At 44.4% G+C, this 18,627-nt stretch overlaps 1 protein-coding gene across 1 annotated transcript in view; it reads left to right on the top strand.

Moving 5' to 3' along the window:
• The window catches only part of dnaaf9 (dynein axonemal assembly factor 9), a 96,200-nt gene that overhangs the window by 48,511 nt on the left and 29,062 nt on the right, over window positions 1–18,627 (top strand). The window contains exons 20-23 of the mRNA XM_090221490.1: window positions 6,380–6,483; window positions 13,156–13,302; window positions 16,147–16,232; window positions 16,352–16,453. Coding sequence (XP_090077616.1) covers window positions 6,380–6,483; window positions 13,156–13,302; window positions 16,147–16,232; window positions 16,352–16,453 — 439 coding nt within the window. The remainder of the gene's footprint in view (window positions 1–6,379; window positions 6,484–13,155; window positions 13,303–16,146; window positions 16,233–16,351; window positions 16,454–18,627) is intronic.

Here is an 18,627-nt window from a genome sequence, read left to right as displayed (position 1 = left end):
CACTCTAACCTGCACCCTAACCTGCACGAAACACAGACCTTATTGGAAGTAGATCAAGACATTCTCTATGGAAGACATGAACAGAGGCGGTTTAAGCCTGAACCCTAACCTGCACTCTAACCTGCACCCTAACCTGCACTCTAACCTGAACCCTAACCTGCACGAAACACAGACCTTATCTGAAGTAGATCAAGACATTCTGTATGGAAGACATGAACGGTAAAATAACGAAGGAACCCCTTTCAAGTTCAGCCGCAAGTTATTACAGGAATTATAACGCGTCAACTATTTCTCTAAACCATATACCTTTGACTATTACGAGCCTGCTGCTGCCTACCACCCCTAAGACTGCTCTATCAAATATCAAATCATAGACTTAACTATAATAAACACACAGAAATACGAGCCTTAGGTCAAATCCAGAAACTATCACCTCGAAAACAAAACGTTTATTCCGTTCCGTATTTTATCTAACGGGTGGTATCCATGAGTCTAAATATTCCTGTTACATTGCACAACCTTCAATATTATGTCATAATTACGTAAAATTCTGGCAAATCAGTTCGCAAAGAGCCAGGTGGCCCAAACTGTTGCATATACCCTGACTCTACGTGCAATGAACGCAAGAGAAGTGACACAATATCACCTGGTTAATATTGCCTGCTAACCTGGATTTCTTTTAGCTAAATATGCAGGTTTAAAAATATATACTTGTGTATTGATTTTAAGAAAGACATTGATGTTTATGGTTAAGTACACATTGGAGCAACAACAGTCGTTGATTGATTGTTTTTATAAGATAAGTTTAATCAAATCAAATCAAATCAAATTTTATTTGTCACATACACATGGTTAGCAGATGTTAATGCGAGTGTAGCGAAATGCTTGTGCTTCTAGTTCCGACAATGCAGTAATAACAAGTAATCTAACTAACAATTCCAAAACTACTGTCTTGTACACAGTGTAAGGGGATAAAGAATATGTACATAAGGATATATGAATGAGTGATGGTACAGAGCAGCATAGGCAAGATACAGTAGATGGTATCGGGTACAGTATGTACAAATGAGATGAGTATGTAAACAAAGTGGCATAGTATAGTATAAAGTGGCTAGTGATACATGTATTACATAAGGATACCGTCGATGATATAGAGTACAGTATATACGTATGCGTATGAGATGAATAATGTAGGGTAAGTAACATTTATATAAGGTAGCATTGTTTAAAGTGGCTAGTGATATATTTACATCATTTCCCATCAATTCCCATTATTAAAGTGGCTGGAGTTGAGTCAGTGTCAGTGTGTTGGCAGCAGCCACTCAATGTTAGTGGTGGCTGTTTAACAGTCTGATGGCCTTGAGATAGAAGCTGTTTTTCAGTCTCTCGGTCCCAGCTTTGATGCACCTGTACTGACCTCGCCTTCTGGATGATAGCGGGGTGAACAGGCAGTGGCTCGGGTGGTTGATGTCCTTGATGATCTTTATGGCCTTCCTGTGACATCGGGTGGTGTAGGTGTCCTGGAGGGCAGGTAGTTTGCCCCCGGTGATGCGTTGTGCAGACCTCACTACCCTCTGGAGAGCCTTACGGTTGAGGGCGGTGCAGTTGCCATACCAGGCGGTGATACAGCCCGCCAGGATGCTCTCGATTGTGCATCTGTAGAAGTTTGTGAGTGCTTTTGGTGACAAGCCGAATTTCTTCAGCCTCCTGAGGTTGAAGAGGCGCTGCTGCGCCTTCTTCACGATGCTGTCTGTGTGAGTGGACCAATTCAGTTTGTCTGTGATGTGTATGCCGAGGAACTTAAAACTTGCTACCCTCTCCACTACTGTTCCATCGATGTGGATAGGGGGGTGTTCCCTCTGCTGTTTCCTGAAGTCCACAATCATCTCCTTAGTTTTGTTGACGTTGAGTGTGAGGTTATTTTCCTGACACCACACTCCGAGGGCCCTCACCTCCTCCCTGTAGGCCGTCTCATCGTTGTTGGTAATCAAGCCTACCACTGTTGTGTCGTCCGCAAACTTGATGATTGAGTTGGAGGCGTGCGTGGCCACGCAGTCGTGGGTGAACAGGGAGTACAGGAGAGGGCTCAGAACGCACCCTTGTGGGGCCCCAGTGTTGAGGATCAGCGGGGAGGAGATGTTGTTGCCTACCCTCACCACCTGGGGGCGGCCCGTCAGGAAGTCCAGTACCCAGTTGCACAGGGCGGGGTCGAGACCCAGGGTCTCGAGCTTGATGACGAGCTTGGAGGGTACTATGGTGTTGAATGCCGAGCTGTAGTCGATGAACAGCATTCTCACATAGGTATTCCTCTTGTCCAGATGGGTTAGGGCAGTGTGCAGTGTGGTTGAGATTGCATCGTCTGTGGACCTATTTGGGCGGTAAGCAAATTGGAGTGGGTCTAGGGTGTCAGGTAGGGTGGAGGTGATATGGTCCTTGACTAGTCTCTCAAAGCACTTCATGATGACGGATGTGAGTGCTACGGGGCGGTAGTCATTTAGCTCAGTTACCTTAGCTTTCTTGGGAACAGGAACAATGGTGGCCCTCTTGAAGCATGTGGGAACAGCAGACTGGTATAGGGATTGATTGAATATGTCCGTAAACACACCGGCCAGCTGGTCTGCGCATGCTCTGAGGGCGCGGCTGGGGATGCCATCTGGGCCTGCAGCCTTGCGAGGGTTAACACGTTTAAATGTCTTACTCACCTCGGCTGCAGTGAAGGAGAGACCGCATGTTTTCGTTGCAGGCCGTGTCAGTGGCACTGTATTGTCCTCAAAGCGGGCAAAAAAGTTATTTAGTCTGCCTGGGAGCAAGACATCCTGGTCCGTGACTGGGCTGGATTTCTTCCTGTAGTCCGTGATTGACTGTAGACCCTGCCACATGCCTCTTGTGTCTGAGCCGTTGAATTGAGATTCTACTTTGTCTCTGTACTGGCGCTTAGCTTGTTTGATAGCCTTGCGGAGGGAATAGCTGCACTGTTTGTATTCGGTCATGTTACCAGACACCTTGCCCTGATTAAAAGCAGTGGTTCGCGCTTTCAGTTTCACACGAATGCTGCCATCAATCCACGGTTTCTGGTTAGGGAATGTTTTAATCGTTGCTATGGGAACGACATCTTCAACGCACGTTCTAATGAACTCGCACACCGAATCAGCGTATTCGTCAATGTTGTTATCTGACGCAATACGAAACATCTCCCAGTCCACGTGATGGAAGCAGTCTTGGAGTGTGGAGTCAGCTTGGTCGGACCAGCGTTGGACAGACCTCAGCGTGGGAGCCTCTTGTTTTAGTTTCTGTCTGTAGGCAGGGATCAACAAAATGGAGTCGTGGTCAGCTTTTCCGAAAGGGGGGCGGGGCAGGGCCTTATATGCTAGCTAGCAACTTACCTTGGCTTACTGCATTTGCGTAACAGGCAGTCTCCTTGTGGAGTGCAATGAGAGGCAGGTGGTTAGAGCGTTGGACTAGTTAACTGTAAGGTTGCAAGATTGGGTCCCCCGAGCTGACAAGGTAAAAATCTGTTGTTCTGCCCCTGAACGAGGCAGTTAACCCATCGTTCTTAGGCCGTCATTGAAAATAAGAATGTGCTCTTATTAACTGACTTGCCTAGTTAAATAAAGGTATAAAAAAAATATTTAAAAAACGGCGCCCAAAAATACCGATTTCCGATTGTTATGAAAACTTCAAATCAGCCCTAATTAATCGGCCATTCCGATTAATCGGTCGACCTCTAGTCCAGTCAGTTAGTCAGTCAGCCAGCCAGCTAGTTTGTCCAGTTCAGCCAGTCTGTCAGTCCAGCCAGTGGCCGTGTTCGAGAGGATCTAAAATGAGTAGTTATTTATGATCCCAGGTGATTTGTAGATCAGTCAGTCGCCTGCAGTTGTTTTGATGCTCTGGAACACGACCAGTCAGTCAGTCAGTTGGTGGTCTTGTTAGATTAGTAAGGCGAAAGCAACCGCTATAGACAAGTTATGTTGTGGGAGGTGCATCTGCGACAGCGGGAAGTCGGTGCTACTGGTTTCCAACAGCAAGGCTCAGTGCAACATGGTGGTGGACAGCTTTGCCAAGAGTGTGCAAGGCTGTTATCAAGGCAAAGGGTGGCTACTTTGAAGAATATAAAATATATTTTCATTTGTTTAACACTTTTTTTGGTTACTACATGATTCCATATGTGTTATTTCATAGTTATGATGTCTTCACTATTATTCTACAATGTAGAAAATAGTACAAATAAAGAAAAACCCTGGAATGAGTAGGTGTGTCCTAACTGTTGACTGGTCCTGTGTGTACAATGTACAGTCAATTGGACAGAGAGAGGGCCTTAAATATCACATTCATTTGTACATATCCAGTGTTTACGTGAACTGTGGCAAAGTTGGTTCCTGTCTCAATCACGTCTTTGGTCACGTTCACACGGGTCAAAGAAAAACACCCTAATGATTGGTTGACAATAGAGCCTCCCACAATGCAGGTGAGGGCTACAGGATGACGTTGGTGAAGAGCAACTGCAGAAACTTGCAGTCATCACCTTTGATCACATGATTTTTGTAACGTTTATGCAGTCGACATGTCGGTGCAAGTCGGACCATTTTTATCCCCATAATGCAACGCACTTTGAAAGGCAGAAACCAGCGATTGTCACCTACTTGACCAAATCAAATTTTATTGGTCACATACACATGGTTTACAGATGTTAATGCGAGTGTAGTGAAATGCTTGTGCTTCTAGTTCCGACAATGCAGTAATAACCAACGAGTAATCTAACCTAACAATTTCACAACAACTACCTTATACACACAAGTGTAAAGGAATTAATAAGAATATGTACATATAAATATATGGATGAGCGATGGCCGTGTGGCATAGGCAAGATGCAGTGGATGGTATAGAGTACAGTATTTACATATGAGATGAGTAATGTAGTGTATGTAAACATTATTCATGTGGTGATATTTAAAGTGACTAGTGATACCATTATTATGTCAATTTATTAAAGTGGCCAATGATTTCAAGTATGTATGTAGGCAGCAGCCTCAATGTTAGTGGTGGCTGTTTAACAGTCTGATGGCCTTGAGATAGAAGCTGTTTTTCAGTCTCTCAGTCCCAGCTTTGATGCACAAGCAGTGGCTCGGGTGGTTGTTGTCCTTGATGATCTTTATGGCCTTCCTGTGACATCGGGTGGTGTAGGTGTCCTGGAGGGCAGGTAGTTTGCCCCCGGTGATGCGTTGTCCAGACCTCACTACCCTCTGGAGAGCCTTACGGTTGTGGGCGGAGCAGTTGCCGTACCAGGCGGTGATACAGCTCGACAGGATGCTCTCGATTGTGCATCTGTAAAAGTTTGTGAGTGTTTTTGGTGACAAGCCAAATTTCTTCAGCCTCCTGAGGTTGAAGAGGCGCTGTTGCACTTTCTTCACCACACTGTCTGTGTTGGTGGACCATTTCAGTTTGTCCATGATGTGTACGCCGAGGAACTTAAAACTTTCCACCTTTTCCACTACTGTCCCGTCGATGTGGATAGGGGGGTGCTCCCTCTGCTGTTTCCTGAAGTCCACGATCATCTCCTTAGTTTTGTTGACGTTGGGTGAGAGGTTATTTTCCTGACACCACACTCCGAAGGCCCTCACCTCCTCCCTGTATGCTGTCTCGTCGTTGTTGGTAATTAAGCCTACCACTGTTGTGTCATCTGCAAACTTGATGATTGAGTTGGAGGCGTGCATGGCCACGCAGTCGTGGGTGAACAGGGAGTACAGGAGAGGGGTGAGAACGCACCCTTGTGGGGCCCCAGTGTTGAGGATCAGTGGGGGACGGCCCGTCAGGAAGTCCAGTACCCAGTTGCACAGGGCGGGGTCGAGACCCAGGGTCTCGAGCTTGATGACGAGTTTTGAGGGTACTATGGTGTTAAATGCTGAGCTGTAGTCGATGAACAGCATTCTTACATAGGTATTCCTCTTGTCCAGATGGGTTAGGGCAGTGTGATGGCGATTGCGTCATCTGTGGCTCTATTGGGGCGGTAAGCGGTAAGGTGGAGGTGATGTGATCCTTGACTCGTCTCTCAAAGCACTTCATGATGACAGAAGTAGTCATTTAGTTCAGGTACCTTAGCTTTCTTGGGAACAGGAACAACGGCTATTAAATAGTGATCCACTCGAACGCACCCAGCCAGCCAGTCAGTCGGTCAGCCACCCAGCCAGTCAGCCACCCACTCAGCCAGTCAGCCACCCAGCCAGCCAGCCAGTCAGTCAGCCACCCAGCCAGTCAGCCACCCAGCCAGCCAGTCAGTCAGCCAGTCAGCCAGTCAGTGTGTCAGTTATTTAATTAGTTAATGAGTTAGTCTGTAGTTAATGTGAATGATGTCCCTTTAACCTCCTGTGTCTGTGTGTTTCAGGTAAGATGAGCTTCTTCACAGAGGGCATCCTGTTCCTCCATCCTCAGTACGGAACCATCACTCTACCCAGGAGCCTCATCAGCAGGATCAAGTTGTATGACCTGGTACGTTTCTCTACCAGAACACAGGCAGTTACATGGGCTGTCTCCCAGAGGGCACCCTGTTCCCTATAGTGCACTACTGTTGACCAGGGCCCTGGGAACAAATCAAATGTTATTTGTCACATGCCGAAAGTGTTTTCCACAAGTACACGGAGTAGCCAGCCACGTGTCCCTGGGTTGGGGCCTATTTTAGTTGCCTCTGGTACATCCTAAAGCCTCTGGTACATTCTAATGCCTCTGATACATTATGATGCCTCTGGTACATTCTAAAGCCTCTGGTACATTCCAATGTTTCTGGTACATTCTGATGCCTCTGGTACATTCCAATGTTTCTGGTACATTATAATGCCGCTGGTACATTCCAATGCTTCTGGTACATTGTAATGCCTCTGGTACATTCCAATGCTTCTGGTACATTCTAATGCCTCTGGTACATTCCAATGTTTCTGGTACATTCTAAAGCCTCTGGTACATTCTAATTCCGCTGGTACATTCCAATGTTTCTGGTACATTCTAAAGCCTCTGGTACATTCCAATGCTTCTGGTACATCCTAAAGCCTCTGGTACATTCCAATGCTTCTGGTACATTCTAATGCCTCTGGTACATTCCAATGCTTCTGGTACATTCTAATGCCTCTGGTACATTCCAATGCTTCTGGTACATTCTAATGCCTCTGGTACATTCTAATGCCTCTGATACATTCTAAAGCCTCTGGTACATTCTAATGCCTCTGGTACATTCTGATGCCTCTGGTACATTCCGATGCCTCTGGTACATTCTGATGCCTCTGTTACATTCCGATGCCTTTTGGTACATTTCCATGCCTCTGGTACATTCCGATGCCTCTGGTACATTCTAATGCCTCTGGTACATTCCGATGCCTCTGGTACATTCTAATGCCTCTGGTACATTCTAATGCCTCTGGTACATGCCGATGCCTCTGGTACATTCCGATGCCTCTGGTACATTCTGATGCCTTTTGGTACATTTCCATGCCTCTGGTACATTCCGATGCCTCTGGTACATTCCGATGCCTCTGGTACATTCCGATGCCTCTGGTACATTCTGATGCCTTTTGGTACATTTCCATGCCTCTGGTACATTCCGATGCCTCTGGTACATTCCGATGCCTCTGGTACATTCCGATGCCTCTGGTACATTTCCATGCCTCTGGTACATTCTAATGCCTCTGGTACATTCCGATGCCTCTGGTACATTCCGATGCCTCTGGTACATTCTGATGCCTTTTGGTACATTTCCATGCCTCTGGTACATTCCGATGCCTCTGGTACATTCCGATGCCTCTGGTACATTCCGATGCGTCTGGTACATTTCCATGCCTCTGGTACATTCCGATGCCTCTGGTACATTTTGATGTCTCTGGTACATTCTAATGCCTCTGGTACATTCCGATGCCTCTGGTACATTGTGATGCCTCTGGTACATTCTGATGCCTCTGGTACATTCTGATGTCTCTGGTACATTCCCATGCCTCTGGTACATTCTGATGCCTCTGGTACATTCTGATGTCTCTGGTACATTCTGATGCCTCTGGTACATTCTGATGTCTCTGGTACATTCTGATGCCTCTGGTACATTCTGATGTCTCTGGTACATTCCGATGCCTCTGGTACATTCCGATGCCTTGATTCCATCCAAAATGCACAGTGAGCTCAGGGCATGCTTAGCCCAGCATGCATTTGTAGCCTTCTTGGGTGCTGCTATAGCCCCTTGTTTTAGCTACTGTCATGGAGTTGGATAGATATGTTCATCAAGAAACGGATTAAACACAGAGGTTCTAAATGAAGGGGAGAGGACCAAGAGCAAGACAGGGAGTGTGGTGATGTAATGTCTACAACTAAAGACTCATGATGGAGTACTCACTATGTACATGTGCTAACAGATAACTAAGTGTGTCATTGTTGCAAAGTATTTATAAACTAAAAACCAGATATCTTAAAAGTTCTATTATCTATACAATAGATTTTGGCCCAGTAGGCCTGACATATTACCTCTTTCAAGGAGCTTTCTGTTTTGATACGATTATTTTGCCTAAAAACCTTTCGGCCTACCCATAGAAAAACACCTCTGCATCCCTGCCCAGCCTGGCAAGAGTGGCCTGAAAGGTGTTTAGCATCCCCAGTGGCTCTGCAAGCGCCAAGAGGGTATTTTCCTCTTTCTGCCCTGCTCTCCAGGTACCATCGCATGAACCTGAATCCAGTCTCTGGCCAAACTCGTGTTTCTAAAAATGAATTCAAGGGCACTGTAGACTGAGCCAAACAAGGCAATTTTGTTTCATTTGTATTTTATTCTAAGTAAATCACAACCTATATGTGCAATTTCTAGACTATAATGATTTAATACAACAAAATGTTGTTTAAATGCTGAGCGCTTTATGTCCCTACCAGTCTGTTGCGTCGCTCTCACAAATGCTTCACAATGTATTCATTTGTGGAATAACAGCCTGAATAATACATTAGGCTTCCTGTCTGGCTCCTGACCTATTTAGTGTTAATATGCTGTTTAATATGACATGTAGCCTGTTTCAAATAAGCGCTTCTTTACAGTCACCTTTTTATAGTCACCTTTTAAAATGGGTTTGGTTTCAATACTTCAAGACCACATGGTAGGTCCAGGTCGTCCCAATAATAGATTGGTGTTGGTTCAATTATTTTTAATGAATGGAGCGAATTTGGAGCTGCAGTTTTTTATCCTGTGAGCAAGGAGAGGTTTTTAGGGGAGAGGTTGGAAAGGACGTTGAGCGCCAGCGCGATATGAGCGGGTTTTCTGACTGCTCGACTCCGCTCGCATACTCTCAAAATCACTCTTTTTCAACAGAAAAACACCAACATCGAAAGTTCTACATCCACAACCATGCTTAAAGCACATCAGGAGGCCACATTCATCGAATGCTTTCGTAATTTATCTGCAGATAATAGCCAAAAAGCCTAGGATCACCAGTAGCCAAATGAATGTCTCTCACTGATTGGTAGGCTACATTGACTACAGGAGAGCCGCTCACTTTAGCCAACCAGGTTTCCATCCAGCAGTTTTTACTAGAGGAGAGCCGCTCACATAGATAATGGCGCCGAAGGAGATGGCCGCCGTTTTACGATCCCGTAACCATTTGTGCATGTTTTTTTGCGTTATTTGTAACTTATTGTGTACATAATGTTTCTGCCACCGTGTCTTATGACTGAAAAGAGCTTCTTGATATCAGGACAGCGATTACTCACCTCATACTGGAGGAATTCTTCTTCTTCAACGAGTTGGATGGGAAGGATTTACTACAGACAACCGACAATGCCCTCATCCCCGTTATTCACAGGAGCAAAATACGGAGAAATTGTGGATGACGGTACGGGTGCCTTGTAAGGATCCGTCGCCGAGAGGGTAATCTACCTTTACCATCGGTCCTATTAGCCAACGTACAATCAATGGATAATGAAATAGACAAACTACGAGCACGTACAGTGGGGAGAACAAGTATTTGATACACTGCCTATTTTGCAGGTTTTCCTACTTACAAAGCATGTAGAGGTCTGTAATTTTTATCATATGTACACTTCAACTTCAACTAAAACAAAAATCCTGAAAATAATATTGTATGATTTTTAAGTAATTAATTTGCATTTGCATCCCCCATTCTCATTGATGGTGCTGTAGTGGAGCAGGTTGAGAGCTTCAAGTTCCTTGGTGTCCACATCACCAACAAACTAACATGGTCCAAGCACACCAAGACAGTCGTGAAGAGGGCACGACAAAACTGATTCCCCCTCAGGAGACTGAAAAGATTTGGCATGGGTCCTCAGATCCTCAAAAGGTTTTACAGCTGCGCCATCGAGAGCATCACTGCCTAGAATGGCAAAAATAGGCACAGACACATGCACACACACACACACACACGATAACATATGCACTATAGACACACGTACACATGGATTTAGTACTGTAGATATGTGGTAGTGGTGGAGTAGGGGCCTGAGGGCACACAGTCTGTTATGAAATTTGTGACTGAATTGTAGTGTTTTAAGAAATGTATAAACTGCCTTAATATTGCTGAACCCCATGAACAGTAGCTGCTGCCTTGGCAGGAAGTAATGGGGATCCATAATAAACCCCAGGAAGAGTAGCTGCTGCCTTGACAGGAACTAATGGGGATCTATAATAAACCCCAGGGAGAGTAGCTGCTGCCTTGACAGGAACTAATGGGGATCCATAATAAACCCCAGGAAGAGTAGCTGCTGCCTTGACAGGAACTAATGGGGATCCATAATAAACCCCAGGAAGAGTAGCTGCTGCCTTGGCAGGAACTAATGGGGATCCATAATAAACCCCAGGAAGAGTAGCTGCTGCCTTGGCAGGAACTAATGGGGATCCATAATAAACCCCAGGATGAGTAGCTGCTGCCTTGACAGGAACTAATGGGGATCCATAATAAACCCCAGGAAGAGTAGCTGCTGCCTTGGCAGGAAGTAATGGGGATTCATAATAAATACAATAAAAAAATATATAGAAATATATATATTTTACCTTTATTTAACCAGGTAGGCCAGTTGAGAACAAGTTCTCATTTACAACTGCGACCTGGCCAAGATAAAGCAAAGCTGGGTCTAGAGTGTCTCCCTCTTTGAAGAGGGGGACGACCGCGGCAGCTTTCCAGTCTTTAGGAATCTCCGACGATTCGATAGCGAGGTTGAACAGGCTAGTAATAGGGGTTGCAACAATTGGCGACGGATAGTTTTAGGAAAAGAAAGTCCAGATTGTCTAGCCCAGCTGATTTGTAGGGATCCAGATTTGGCAGCTCTATCAGGACATCAGCTGTCTGGATTTGGGTGAAGGAGAAGCGGGGAGGGGGGGTTGGGGTAGCCAGGTGGAAAGCATGGCCAGCCGTATAGAAATCCTCCTTGAAATTCTCGATTAGTGGTGACAGTGTTTCCTAGCCTCAGTGCAGTGGGCAGCTGGGAGGAGGTGCTCTTGTTCTCCATGGACTTTACACTGCCCGAAAACTTTTTGGAATTAGTGTTGCAGGATGCAAATTTCTGTTTAAAAAGCTAGCCTTAGCTTTCCTAACTGACTGTGTATATTGGTTCCTGACTTACCTGAAAAGTTTCATATCGTGGGGTCTAATTGATGCTAGTGCAGTACGCATAGGATGTTTTTGTGCTGGTCAAGGGCAGTCAGGTCTGGAGTGAACCAAGGTCTATATCTGTTTTTAGTTCTACATTTTTTGAAAGGAGCATGCTTATTTAAGATGGTGAGGAAAGCCCTTTTAAAGAGCAACCAGGCATCCTCTACTGACGGGATGAGGTCAATATCCTTCCAGGATACCCGGCCAGGTCGATTAGAAAGGCCTGCTCGCAGAAGTGTTTTAGGGAGCGTTTGACAGTGATGAGGGGTGGTCGTTTGACTGCGGACCCATAACGGGCGGAGGCAATGAGTCAGTGATCGCTGGGATCCTGGTTGAAGACAGCAGAGGTGTATTTAGAGGGCAAGTTGGTCAGGGTGATATCTATTAGGGTGCCCATGGTTACGGATTTAGGGTGGTACCTGGTAGGTTCCTTGATAATTTGTGTGAGATTGATCTATCTTAGATTGTAGGACGGCCGGGGTGTTAAGCATATCCCAGTTTAGGTCACCTAACAGTACGAACTCTGATGATAGATGGGGGGCAATCAATTCACATAAGGTGTCCAGGACTCCGCTGGGGGCTGAAGGTGGTCTATAACAAGCGGCAACATCGTCATAAAAGTAGACATCAGGATAGATAATAATAAGGTATTAGAGGTAGATATGTACATGAAGGCAGGATAAAGTGACTAGAAATCAGGATAGATAATAATAAGGTATTAGAGGTAGATAAGTACATGAAGGCAGGGTAAAGAGACTAGACATCATGATAGATAATAATGAGGTATTTGAGGTAGATATGTACATGAAGGCAGGGTAAAGAGACTAGACATCAGGATAGATAATAATAAGGTATTTGAGGTAGATATGTACATGAAGGCAGGGTAAAGTGACTAGACATCAGGATAGATAATAATAAGGTATTTGAGGTAGATATCTACATGACGGCAGGGTAAAGAGACTAGGCGTCAGGATAGATAATAATAAGGTAGATATGTAGATATGTTGAGGTAGATATGTACATGAAGGCAGGGTAAAGTGACTAGGCGTCAGGATAGATAATAATAATAAGGTAGATATGTAGATATGTTGAGGTAGATATGTACATGACGGCAGGGTAAAGAGACTAGGCGTCAGGATAGATAATAATAAGGTAGATATGTAGATATTTTGAGGTAGATATGTACATGAAGGCAGGGTAAAGTGACTAGACATCAGGATAGATAATAATAAGATTAAAATAAAGAACAGAGTAGCAGCAGCAGCATAGTGTGTGTGTGTGTGTGTGTGTGTGTGTGTGTGTGTGTGTGTGTGTGTGTGTGTGTGTGTGTGTGTGTGTGTGTGTGTGTGTGTGTGTGTGTGTGTGTGTGTGTGTGTGTGTGTGTGTGTGTGTGCGTATGTGTGTGGGTGCTGTGTGAGAATAGGTTGCTGTGTCGGACCAACCATGGTTCTGTTATTGTTACTGTGCCTTTTCTGTCTGTGGGGTTGTTATACATTCCACCACTGTCCCCCAAATCTCTGTGTCTGCTATCTGTGTCCGCCAGGACTCGTCGAGCGTGGTGGCAGCTCTGTTTGTACAGTATGAAGCTGCTCTGCTGTCCCACCTGCCCTTCCCTCTCCACAGTGACGACCACTGTTTGGTCTTCAGCCTCCAGCCACGCTCACAGAGTCACCGAGCCTTCTACTCACAGGTCAGTCAGTCAAAGAACCTTCTACTAACAGGCCAGTCAGTCACAGAACCTTCTACTAACAGGTCAGTCAGTCACAGAACCTTCTACTCACAGGTCAGTCACAGAACCTTCTACTCACAGGTCAGTCAGTCAAAGAACCTTCTACTAACAGGCCAGTCAGTCACAGAACCTTCTACTAACAGGTCAGTCAGTCACAGAACCTTCTACTCACAGGTCAGTCACAGAACCTTCTACTCACAGGTCAGTCAGTCAAAGAACCTTCTACTAACAGGCCAGTCAGTCACAGAACCTTCTACTAACAGGTCAGTCAGTCACAGAACCTTCTACTCACAGGTCAGTCACAGAACCTTCTACTCACAGGTCAGTCAGTCAAAGAACCTTCTACTAACAGGCCAGTCAGTCACAGAGCCTTCTACTCACAGGTCAGTCAGTCAAATAACCTTCTACTAACAGGCCAGTCAGTCACAGAACCTTCTACTAACAGGTCAGTCAGTCACAGAACCTTCTACTCACAGGTCAGTCACAGAACCTTCTACTCACAGGTCAGTCAGTCAAAGAACCTTCTACTAACAGGCCAGTCAGTCACAGAACCTTCTACTAACAGGTCAGTCAGTCACAGAACCTTCTACTAACATGTCAGTCACAGAACCTTCTACTCACAGGTCAGTCAGTCACAGAGCCTTCTACTAACAGGCCAGTCAGTCACAGAGCCTTCTACTAACAGGCCAGTCAGTCACAGAGCCTTCTACCCACAGGCCAGTCAGTCACAGAGCCTTCTACTAACAGGCCAGTCAGTCACAGAGCCTTCTACTAACAGGCCAGTCAGTCACAGAGCCTTCTACTCACAGGTCAGTCAGTCAAAGAACCTTCTACTAACAGGCCAGTCAGTCACAGAGCCTTCTACTCACAGGTCAGTCAGTCAAAGAACCTTCTACTGACAGGCCAGTCAGTCACAGAACCTTCTACTAACAGGTCAGTCAGTCACAGAACCTTCTACTAACAGGTCAGTCAGTCACAGAACCTTCTACTCACATGTCAGTCAGTCTCAGAGCCTTCTACTAACAGGCCAGTCAGTCACAGAGCCTTCTACTAACAGGCCAGTCAGTCACAGAGCCTTCTACTAACAGGCCAGTCAGTCACAGAGCCTTCTACTAACAGGCCAGTCAGTCACAGAGCCTTCTACTAACAGGGAGCTGTAGCTGTTTATCTGTTGTATGGTGGTTGTTTAGGTGTTGTATGGTGGTTGTTTATGTGTTGTATTGTGGTTGTGTTGTATTGTGGTTGTGTTGTATTGTGGTTGTGTTGTATTGTGGTTGTGTTGTATTGTGGTTGTTTATGTATTGTATTGAGGTTGTGTTGTATTGTGGTTGTTTAGGTGTTGTATTGTGGTTGTTTATGTGTTGTATTGTGGTTGTTTATGTGTTGTATGGTGGTTGTTTATGTGTTGTATTGTGGTTGTGTTGTATTGTGGTTGTGTTGTATTGTGGTTGTTTATGTGTTGTATTGTGGTTGTTTATGTATTGTATTGAGGTTGTGTTGTATTGTGGTTGTTTAGGTGTTGTATTGTGGTTGTTTATGTGTTGTATTGTGGTTGTTTATGTGTTGTATTGTGGTTGTTTATGTATTGTGGTTGTATTGTATTGTGGTTGTTTAGGTGTTGTATTGTGGTTGTGTTGTATTGTGGTTGTTTATGTGTTGTATTGTGGTTGTTTAGGTGTTGTATTGTGGTTGTTTATGTGTTGTATTGTGGTTGTGTTGTATTGTGGTTGTTTATGTGTTGTATTGTGGTTGTATTGTATTGTGGTTGTTTAGGTGTTCTATTGTGGTTGTGTTGTATTGTGGTTGTTTAGGTGTTGTATTGTGGTTGTTTATGTGTTGTATTGTGGTTGTTTATGTATTGTATTGTGGTTGTTTATGTGTTGTATTGTGGTTGTTTATGTGTTGTATTGTGGTTGTGTTGTATTGTGGTTGTTTATGTGTTGTATTGTGGTTGTTTATGTGTTGTATTGTGGTTGTTTATGTGTTGTATTGTGGTTGTTTATGTGTTGTATTGTGGTTGTTTATGTGTTCTATTGTGGTTGTATTGTATTGTGGTTGTTTATGTGTTGTATTGTGGTTGTTTATGTGTTCTATTGTGGTTGTATTGTATTGTGGTTGTTTATGTGTTGTATTGTGGTTGTTTAGGTGTTGTATTGTGGTTGTTTATGTGTTGTATTGTGGTTGTTTATGTGTTGTATTGTGGTTGTGTTGTATTGTGGTTGTTTATGTGTTGTATTGTGGTTGTTTATGTGTTGTATTGTGGTTGTTTATGTGTTGTATTGTGGTTGTTTATGTGTTGTATTGTGGTTGTGTTGTATTGTGGTTGTTTATGTGTTGTATTGTGGTTGTTTAGGTGTTGTATTGTGGTTGTTTATGTGTTGTATTGGGGTTGTTTATGTGTTGTATTGTGGTTGTTTATGTGTTGTATTGTGGTTGTTTATGTGTTCTATTGTGGTTGTATTGTATTGTGGTTGTTTAGGTGTTGTATTGTGGTTGTTTATGTGTTGTATTGTGGTTGTTTATGTGTTGTATTGTGGTTGTTTATGTGTTGTATTGTGGTTGTTTATGTGTTGTATTGTGGTTGTTTATGTGTTGTATTGTGGTTGTTTATGTGTTGTATTGTGGTTGTTTATGTGTTGTATTGGGGTTGTTTATGTGTTGTATTGGGGTTGTTTAGGTGTTGTATTGTGGTTGTTTAGGTGTTGTATTGTGGTTGTTTAAGTGTTGTATTGTGGTTGTGTTGTATTGTGGTTGTTCGTGTTGTATTGTGATTGTGGTTGTTTAGGTGTTGTAATTTTGTTGCAGGTGTTACCAGTGTGGCAGGGGTCAGACTCTGGACTCTCTCTGCAGCTGGTGGACAGAGAACAGCTGACCTGGGATCAGAGGAACATGTGAGTCACAGTAACGAACTGGCACTTACTCTACGACTTCTACGTAAAGTGATCTGACTTTGATCTGTCAGAAATGTCAATATTAGGAGTAATGTTGTTGATCCATGTTGTCCCTCAAGGCACTCCAGACTGCAGTGGTTGCATGACTGCCACGCCCCCCCTGTGGCCAAACGCAGAGGCAGCCTGAAGGCCTCATACTCCCAACTACCAGAACAGGAGATGTATGTATACACTACCTAGTATACACTACCTAGTATACATTACCTAGTATACACTACCTAGTATACACTACCTATCACATAGAGGCAGCCTGAAGGCCTCATACTCCCAGCTACCAGAACAGGAGATGTATGTATACACTGCCTAGTATACATTACCTAGTATACACTACCTAGTATACACTACCTAATATACACTACCTAGTATACATTACCTAGTATACACTACCTAGTATACACTACCTAGTATACACTGCCTAGTATACATTACCTAGTATACACTACCTAGTATACATTACCTAGTATACATTACCTAGTATACATTACCTAGTATACATTACCTAGTATACACTACCTAGTATACATTACCTAGTATACATTACCTAGTATACACTACCTAGTATACATTACCTAGTATACACTACCTAGTATACACTACCTAGTATACACTACCTACCACATAGAGGCAGCCTGAAGGCCTCATAGTCCCAGCTACCAGAACAGGACATGTAGGCTCCCGAGTGGCGCCGCGGTCTAAGGCACTGCATCGCAATGCTAGAGGCGTCACTACAGACCTTGGTTTGATCCTGGGCTGTATCACAACGGGAGTCACATAGGGCGACACACAATTGGCCCAGTGTCGTTCGGGTTAGAGAAGGGTTTGGCCAGGGTAGGCCGTCATTGTAAATAAGAATTTGTTATTAACGTTAAATAAAGGTTAAATAAAAAATTATATAAAATGTACTTGTACCTACTCCCCTTGTGAAGACAACAGGCTGTTGCCGTATGTATCACACCTGTCAGCAGGGTGGGAAATTAACAGCCGCAGTGGCCGGTGGGTGCCCAAATTTTACCAGCCACAAAACATTTTATCAGGCATTTTTCCTCCATTCCTCCTGACAGAGCAGGTGTAACTGAGTCAGGTATGTAGGCCTCCTTGCTCACACACGCTTTTTCAGTTCTGCCCACAAATGTTCTATAGGATTGAGGTCGGAGCTTTGAGATGGCCACTACAATACCTTGACTTTGTTGTCCTTAAGCCATTTTGCCACAACTTTGGAGGTATGCTTGGTGTCATTGTTCATTTGAAAGACCCATTTGCGACCAAGCTTTAACTTCCTGACTGATGTCTTGAGATGTTCCTTCAATATATCCAAATAATTTTCCGTCCTCATGATGCCATCTATTTTGTGAAGTGCACCAGTCCCTCCTGCAACAAAGCACCCCCACAACATGATGCTGCCACCCCCTGCTTCACGGTTGGGATGGTGTTCTTCAGCTTGCAAGCCTCCCCATTTTTCCTCCAAACATAATGATGGTCATTATGGCCAAACAGTTAAATTTTTGTTTCATCAGACCAGAGGACATTTCTCCAAAAATTCTGATCTTTGTCCCCATGTGCAGTTGCAAACCGTAGTCTGGCTTTTTTATGGCAGTTTTGGAGCAGTAGCTTCTTCCCTGCTGAGCGTCTTTCAGGTTATCTCAATATAGGACCCGTTTTACTGTGGATATACACTGCTCAAAAAAATAAAGGGAACACTAAAATAACACATCCTAGATCTGAATGAATTAAATATTCTTATTAAATACTTTTTTCTTTACATAGTTGAAAGTGCTGACAAAAAAATCACACAAAAATGATCAATGGAAATCAAATGTATCAACCCATGGAGGTCTGGATTTGGAGTCACACTCAAAATTAAAGTGCTGAACCACACTACAGGCTGATCCAACTTTGATGTAATGTCCTTAAAACAAGTCAAAATGAGGCTCAGTAGTGTGTGTGGCCTCCACGTGCCTGTATGACCTCCCTACAACGCCTGGGCATGCTCCTGATGAGGTGGCGGATGGTCTCCTGAGGGATCTCCTCCCAGGCCTGGACTAAAGCATCCGCCAACTCCTGGACAGTCTGTGGTGCAACGTGGCGTTGGTGGATGGAGCGAGACATGATGTCCCAGATGTGCTCAATTGGATTCAGGTCTGGGGAACGGGCGGGCCAGTCCATAGCATCAATGCCTTCCTCTTGCAGGAACTGCTGACACACTCCAGCCACATGAGGTCTAGCATTGTCTTGCATTAGGAGGAACCCAGGGCCTACAGCACCAGCATATGGTCTCACAAGGGGTCTGAGGATCTCATCTCGGCACCTAATGGCAGTCAGGCTACCTCTGGCGAGC

Source organism: Oncorhynchus mykiss, chromosome 25, assembly GCF_057628025.1.
Source record: "Oncorhynchus mykiss isolate SJ-2025 chromosome 25, ASM5762802v1, whole genome shotgun sequence".
In the NCBI taxonomy this organism is placed as follows: domain Eukaryota; kingdom Metazoa; phylum Chordata; class Actinopteri; order Salmoniformes; family Salmonidae; genus Oncorhynchus; species Oncorhynchus mykiss.
Note: the sequence above shows the minus strand (reverse complement) of the source record. Positions and strands in the feature narration are given on the sequence as shown.